The sequence below is a fragment of the Aotus nancymaae genome, unplaced genomic scaffold, assembly GCF_030222135.1.
Source record: "Aotus nancymaae isolate 86718 unplaced genomic scaffold, 86718_ANA_hifiasm-v0.15.2.pri h1tg000019l, whole genome shotgun sequence".
Taxonomy (NCBI): domain Eukaryota; kingdom Metazoa; phylum Chordata; class Mammalia; order Primates; family Aotidae; genus Aotus; species Aotus nancymaae.
The window spans coordinates 53,021,343-53,029,550 of NW_026988431.1; the positions used below are offsets into that span (position 1 = coordinate 53,021,343).

Below are 8,208 nucleotides of genomic sequence, written 5' to 3' on the forward strand. Positions count from 1 at the left end.
AGGCTGAGTTAATCAAGATCAAGGGGCTCCCGGGCTGAGAGCGGAGCGTTAACCCTTCCAGTCCCAGAGAGCGACTAGGCAAGGGAGGAAAGACGTGGCCGGCCCGGGCCAAGATGCCCGCGGCAGCCCCGCGCATGCTGCCTCTGCCATTTAGAGCGGCTCCAGACGCCTCGCACCCGGCCCAGGCGGTTGGGCGCGCGAGGTTAAGGTCAGAAGCTCGGGAAACTGCTTGGGCAGCGAGTAGCCGCCGCCTCCCGCAGCCTCGGCGCGCCGCGGGCTCCTCCTCCCGCCCAAGCGTGGCCAAGTGAGGACTGCTCCGGCCGCAGGTAGCTGAGGCGCGGGAGGCGGCGCGCGCGGTACCCGAGCGGAGCGCCGGGGAGGGGCCGACGGACGCGCGGGCGGACGGACTCCTCAGCCTCCCTTCCCGGACGTTAGCCGCGGTCTGCGCGGGCCATGTGGGGACCCGGGGTCACGGCCGAGGGCCTGTCGGTGGCTCCGGCGCCGCCGCCTTTGCTGCCGCTGCTGCTGCTGCTGGCTCTGGCGCTGGTGGCGCCCTCGCGGGGCGGCGGGGGCTGCGCGGAGCTGGCGTGCGGCGAGCGGGAGCGCTGCTGCGACGCGACCAACGCCACGGCGGTGCGCTGCTGCAAGCTCCCGCTGCACGCCTTCCTGGACAACGTGGGCTGGTTCGTCCGCAAGCTCTCGGGGCTACTCATCCTGCTGGTGCTCTTCGCCATCGGCTATTTCCTGCAGCGCATCATCTGCCCCAGTCCACGCAGGTACCCGCGCGGCCAGGCCCGCCCGGGGCAGCGGCCCGGGCCTCCGGGGGGCGCCGGACCGCTGGGCGGCGCGGGGCCGCCCGACGACGACGACGACTCGCCCGCTCTGCTGCGCGACGAGGCGGCCGCCGGCTCGCAGGACTCACTGCTGGACAGCGGCGGCAGCGGCCGGGGCCGGGGAGGCTGCGGGCGCTCGGACCCCTCCTGCACCTCGGAGCACGAGCTGCGCGTAGTGTCGCCGGCCTTCCTGCAGCTGCCCAGCTACGAGGAGGTCAAGTACCTGCCCACCTACGAGGAGTCCATGCGGCTGCAGCAGCTCAGCCCCGGGGAGGTCGTGCTCCCAGTGTCGGTGCTCGGCCGCCCGCGAGGCGGGGGCGCCGCGGGGCCCGACGGCGGCGAGGGCCGCTTCCCCCTCATCTGAGCGCTCGGGGATCGGCGGCTGGTGCAGGGCTGGGGGCTGCGGGTGGCACGCAACGGCTGGGGTGCCGCCGCCGCCAACTGCCTCAGACCCTAACTGGCATCCCGGCCTAACTGCCCGGCACCCCGAGACTGGGCTGTGGTCACTCGTCTCCCTAGCGTTCTCCCGGGAGGTTAGGTTTCCCTGCGTTTCATTCCGTTGAAAGAAACGGGGCACGCGCGCGGCTGCGGCTGCAGCAGGCGACCCTCGAACGCACCTTCGAAGGACGTCCCCGCCCTCTGCCTTACCTGGTCCTGTGGTTCACTCGAAGTGCCTGCTTCCCGAGTCAAAGAGAACACGTGAGCCCTTTGGTGCGTCGGGAGAAGGGCGGTCTTCTTTAGGGCTGAGGAGAAAGCGCGGTTCCACTCCTTTCCCTACCTGCCGCTTGGACAGGTCGCGGCCTCCCAGGGTGGGCACAGGGCGAGGGGCCGTTGGGGACGAGCCGCGACCCGGGGCTGCTGCGCGTGGGTGTGGAGAGCGGCACTTGGGTATGATGGAATCGCTCCCACGCGGCGGACCCCAAAAAAACCCCTCCGTGTCTTCCTGATCCAGCAAATAGTCACAGCTGGGGTTTCACAATTAGCCGGAGTGCGGGCAGTGGGGGAGGGGAACACCTGTGATACACGGTTAGTTGCTGTTCATACTCAGGGCGCAGCAACTACGTATATCCATTCGGCTGGACTTGTGATTGTTCAATAATTGAGAAGGTATTTCTATTTATTTGTCTTGTCTTCTAATTTTTTACCATGCACTGAGCGCAACAGGAGGGTATTTCAGCAAATTCATGACATGGTAATCGTCTTATCACTTTTTGTAGGCCATTAATGATCAGGAAATTGCCCACACTCTGTCATTATTGTTTAATAAAACGTTGGACATTATTTCATTAAAAAAGATAAACAGAGGTATGGTCAAACAAGGAAGCATATTTGACATAATAAACATGAAGGATATCTTATTTTCACTATTTGAGAATAATATATTTTATTTTTAGTACTGTGGCATAATATATAACTTTTTATAATAACTGTATGCATTATGTAGTATAGCTCTTAATTGTATCGTTCATCACAGTTATATGTAAAATAATTGACATGTACATGCCATATCATGAAACATATGATGTGCATTTTCTCCTCCATTTTTCATTTGGAATACATTCCACAACATGATCCAAAACATAAACGCTTGTGACTTGTAACTTTTGTTTAAAGCCATTAATTGTGCAGTAATGTGCTACAGAAGGATTTGATCAGTTTCTCTTAAGAAACAAGTGTGATTGTATCAGTTTCCTGTTCTGTGACATACCCTTTAAAAGTAAAAGGTAATATAACATATTTTAATACATTGTGTGTAATGTACATATGCATATTGTCTATGTACTGTATACACATTGTTTATAATATTGTATTGCAGTTTGTCATTCTCATGAAAGGAGAAGGAAAACAAATACAGAAGGTTTCTCTGCTTGAGAAAATGTGAATGTTGTATCAAGAACAGTTATACACATGGATCTCATATATGTTTTTAGAACATTGTTCTTCTGATTAAAGAAGTCTGACACTCCTGAAAAATCTTAAAATATCTGACTTGTATTAGAAGAAAATTATTTGATTAAACTTTTAAAGACTGGTTGAAAAAGTCGGACATTTCTGAGAAATTTTAAAATGTAATAAAAGAGAATGGTTAACTTTAAATTTCTAAAAACTAATGACCCTATGACTAAAGAAAAATCATTTCAAGTGTATTAAAACATAGCAAAACATTAAAATATTTTCTCTGTGCAAATTTTATCAGATGTGTGGCTATATGGTAGTATATCAAAATATGAAATATGTATTTGTCATTTAAAGCAATTTGAGCTGTGAATTGACAAAAGTATCAGGAGATGAGGCTATATCAGTTAAGAATAGTACAAAATTTAATTACATTATAAAGATAATCATATATATTAATGTTACTCAAATACTGTAAATTTTTGTTACATGTGGCTATCAATACTACTCACCATTCAAACAAACTGGAAAGTTGCCATATTGTAAAAAATGATTTATTCTTTGAGGTTACACTGTTTTAGACATTTCACAAATGTTACCTGTATCTGAAACATCAACCTAAATATCCAAATAGCTGTACCAGTATAAGAAGCATAGTCTGTATGTAGTTACTATAACATCTTAAAGAAATTCAACAAAATTTTATAAAAAATACTTACAATATGGATCAAGTATATATCTCTTTTATCAACTGTGGAACATTTCTCTCCTTAAAAATCTAGATGTCTATAAAGTAGTATACACTTGATACCAATCACACAATGAGGTTCTACTGAATTTTAAAATAACAGGTTTTCACCTGTCTTTTTTACCAGCCCAACCCACAAGCTTTTATTCACTTCCCTCAGTTCAATAGAAATGAATTTGACTCTGCTGTGGGGTGTTTTTTTGTTTGTTTGTTTTCTTGCAATCCACTGATTTACCAAGGACAATTTTGTTCAGGCATAATTCTGCGGAAAAAAATTCTTTAAAACACTTTTTATTAGTGATAAATGAGCCTATCTCCTGGTAATACATATACATATAACAGCCCATATTAACATACACAGAACTTGTGTGTTTGTAATGCTGAACTGCCTAGATAGAAACATTTTTAAAGCAGTTAAGGGCAGTATCTGGGTGTTAAGTTTTATAGATTTCACCTGGAAATTATTTGTTACCTAGACAGAACCTATTATATATAATTGCATGTGTTTATTAATACAGAAAATAGTTATTCTGTTACCCAAAAAAATTACAAAGAAAGGATTTTACTTATTTTTAATATTCTGTAGTAAAAGTGGAGGATAAAACATTGTGTTCTTCAAATATATGTAGAATAATACAGTATTAACTTATGGCATGAAGTATTAATGGAATTAATATAGAACATTAATTTTATGGTATATCTATCTATCTTTTTTTTTTTTTTGAGAAAAGATTTCATTTTGTTGCCCAGGCTGAAGTGCAGTGGCATGATCACAGCTCACTGCAGACTTGACTTTCTGGGCTCAAGGGATCCTCCCGCCTCAGCCTCCCGAGTAGCTGGGACTACAGGCGCATGCCACCACATCCAGCTTAATTTTTGTATTTTTTTGTAGAGATGGGGTTTTGCCATGTTGACCAGGCTGGTCTCATCCTCCTGGGCTCAAGTGATCTGCCTGCCTTGGCTTCCCAGAATGCTGGGATTATAGGTCTGAGCCACCATGCCCAGCCTGTGGCATATATATCTTAACCAAACCCACCTGGGAGTGCAGTGTTTTCTAGTACTAAATGAGCTTTTGCTCCTGGTTTTCATTTATCAAAGTAATTTGAATACTAAAACATTTTAGGCACATTTTACTTTCACTGACTTCTCATGAGTAGGGAAATAATGATCCTGCATATTGTAATCCATGTGGAATGTGAAAAAAATGATTGATTTTCTAAATTTAGGTTCCGCTAGATATATAAATATGTATATTGTATATGTACAGTTGGCTTTCCTGTATCTGTGGGTTCTGCAGATGCAGATGCGACCAACTGTAGATAGAAAATATATATTTTTTAATTTTTTGAAAATTTTTAAAGAAAATAACATTTTAAAATGCTAATTAAACAATACAGTATAACAACTATTTACATAACATTTATATTGTATTAAGTGTTATAAGTCATCTAGAGATGATGTAAAGTATATGGGGGGATATGCATAGGTTACAGCCTCCTACACCATTTATATCAGGGAGTTGATTTTGACCTCTGCAAGGGGTCCTAAAACCAATCTCTATGGATACTTAAGGATGACTGTATTGTGTGTGTGTGTGTGTGTGTGTGTGTGTGTGTGTGTGTGTGTAATCACCAGTTGCTTAAAAGCAATTTGTTATGGGTGTTCAATATCATAACCAAGGGGAAAATGTCTTCTTGAGATAGAATGATACTTTTAAGAGGCCATTAATTGCCACATTCTGCAAATGTGAGTATGCTTCAACCATGGAAAGTGGCATTGGCCATTATGGCAAAGGGCATGAAGTGTACTCTATAAGGAAAGCAAGATTCAATGTAAAGGTCAAAGGGAATATTAAGGAAATGCACTCACTTAACGATTTAAAAGGCCGTATGCTAAGTACCTTAATGCTGTACTTTTTGCATACAGTTTCTCTCAAGTGGAATTAATAAAGGAAACAATGGAAACAATTCAAAGCTGAAACTGATACAAACATGAATATGATGTCTAGATTTATACAATATTCTGCACTGACGTTTATTTAAAATTTTATGAATTGTAATTAATTTGGATTTCCAGCTTGAGAGAAATAATGATGTATGTTGAGTTTTATTTTGAACAACAAGCATTAGCCATCTCTTCAAAAGTGTAAGTTTCTAAAACTGATCAATAATAGAATACTTGGTAAGTTTATATCTGACCTCAGTAGTTTACGATTTACTTTTCATTCTCTTTCCATGCATTGATGAAAAGACTAATAACTGGTACACTAAGGGAAGGTATTTTGTCAACCAAGGAATGAATTAGCAACAGCTAATGGCAAAAAATTAAGCCATTCTTTCTTCCATATGGGTAATACCAGAAAAGTTACAGTATTCCTTTGTAAAATGTTGTCTGTAAAAATAATCAAATATCAAGTAAAACCAATACTTTTACCCTATCTAAATATATAGAACCCAATTTTATTGTTCATTTATTCATTTTTACTTACAGAACTCACTTTTAAAATTTATTTATTAATTTTTTGAGATGAGTTCTTGCTCTGTCACCCACGCTGAAGTGCAGTGGTGTGATCACAGCTCACTGCAGCCTCAACCTCCCAGGCTCAAGCAATCTTCCCTCCTCAGCCTCCTAGTAGCTGGGTACAGGAGTGCACCACCATGCCTGGATAATTTTTAACTTTTTTCATTGAGTCCAGGTCTCACTATGCTGCCCAGGCTGGTCTCAAATTCGTGGGCTCAAGAAATCCTCCTGCCTCGGCCTCTGAAAGTGCTGGGATTGCAGGCATGAGCCTCTACGCCCAGCCCACTTTTATTAATTTTATGGCAAAAATTATACTATGGTGGAGATACTTATGTGTGTTGCCAAACCAGATAGTATTATTTGTATCCCTCTTAAGCTTCTTAGCTAAGTATCTTGTCTGATATCTTGCCATTCTTACTTTCTTTTTTTTGTGTGTTGTTCTTATCCTGCTTTAGATTTTCAGTAGATGTTTCCTTAGAAACACATCTTTTAGAACTCCATGTTATTCTGCTGTGATTTCATATCTCTCTGGTTATGGCTTCATCTTTTGTACAGCTTCTTCTTTTGGTGAAATGGTATTTTCCAATGTGCTTCCTTTGTTTTCTCTTTGCATCTGACTTCTGTAGTTTTTCCATGTGGATCCAGGTGTGGATTCTCCTCTTTAACCACTAAAGGACTGTAAGCTTTTAAAATCTGTTATTATCTCTGGAGCTTTTCTCTGTGATGCTGGACAAACAATCAAATATTTTCATGTCTCCAGCAAGGATTGTTCTAAATCTCAAATGCAATAGATCTAGATGTACTACTACCTCTTTATCTTCTGCTTTCTCACCTGGATTTTCCTGGAGGGATTATCAGCACTTCTCTCCCCATGTTTTCCCAAAGATGTGTTCTCTGTTATATTAGGACAATTAATTGGACCCTTGCATTTTAGTGATGACAGGGATCTTATTTCAGCTTCCAAATCTCAAGCATATTCTTTCTTCAGGGACTACTACATCTTTCTACTGGATTTTTCTCACAGGCATCATTGTGGTATTCTCTGTGTGTGTCACTTTATGTAAGTAATGATCACCTGTTTTCTTCCTATTTTTGCTCGCAGACATTTTATTTGTTGTACTAGTTAAAAGATCATATCCTCTATCTTTGTAGGAAAGACCTTATTTAAGCCTCTAGACCTCAAAGGTGACTTGATTCACAATTGATTGCTCTGTCTTTTATAACATTCTTACGGATTTTTTGCATGGGCTCCTCTGAAACTTCCTCTGTATAATGTATCTCTGTTTTACTGGGTAGACTAGAAAATGTTTTTACTTTTACATTTCTTTTATTCTTGCTTGCAGATATGATCTTGAAGTTCTAATACCTTGAATCCTCACTGTAGTAGGACCTTATCTGAAACTGTCAATAGTTTAATTTTCTGCCTCTTTGTTGCCTACATTAGTTTCACCAGACAGAGGATTAGAACATTCCAGATTATTCCTGTTTCGTTTTGGTTTGTGTGAATTTTTTCTTCTGTATTGACCAAAGATAACACCAGACAAAAATTAATATTGATTATTTTTCTAGGTCTTAAAAACATCTTCTTTCCATTTGTAGATTTCAATTTTTGTTGCAAATTCTTCATTGGCTTATCATTCTTTTCCATGTGTATAATCCCTGCTGAACTACCTGAATGATCAGATTCTGAAGATTTATACCAGTTTTACCTTCTCCCACCCCACTAACCCTTTTCAACCCGCCACCCGCCGCCCCCCCCCATGTTACATTCACTGTCTTTTGTTTCATAGCTCCATCTTCTGAGTTTTTCTCTTGGAAACTCTTCACTATATATAATATATGTGTGGGGGGGGGTATTTTTTTTTTTTTTTTTTTTTTGAGATGGAGTCTCGCTCTGCTGCCCAGACTGCAGCATAATGGCGCAACCTCGGCTCACTGCAACCTCCACCTTCTGGGTCAAGTGATTCTCCTGCCTCAGCCTCCTGAGTAGCTGGGACTACAGGCATGCACCACCATGCCCAGCTAATATTAGTATTTTTAGTAGAGATGGGGTTTTGCCATGCTGGCCAGGCTGGTCTTGAACTCGTGACCTCAAGTGATCTGCCCACCTCAGCCTCCCAGAGTGCTGGGATTATGGGTGTGAGCCACCAAGCCCAGCATCTTCACAATATTCTTTTAAACTTTATTTATTTGAATCTTGTCTGTTGATGT

General features: G+C 42.7%; 1 protein-coding gene across 1 annotated transcript; it reads left to right on the forward strand.

Annotated features, from left to right (window-relative positions):
• The first annotated feature begins 239 nt into the window (after nt 1-239).
• On the forward strand, nt 240-3,026 carry CUNH3orf80 (chromosome unknown C3orf80 homolog). Its single transcript, XM_021669527.2, has one exon. The coding sequence runs from the start codon at nt 454-456 to the stop codon at nt 1,195-1,197; it is 744 nt and encodes a 247-aa protein (XP_021525202.2). The 5' UTR covers nt 240-453; the 3' UTR covers nt 1,198-3,026.
• The last annotated feature ends 5,182 nt before the right edge of the window (nt 3,027-8,208 follow it).

Coding starts and splice junctions, on each gene's coding strand:
- CUNH3orf80 (XM_021669527.2), top strand. CDS start 454: ATGTGGGGACCCGGGGTCACGGCCGAGGGCCTGTCGGTGGCTCCGGCG.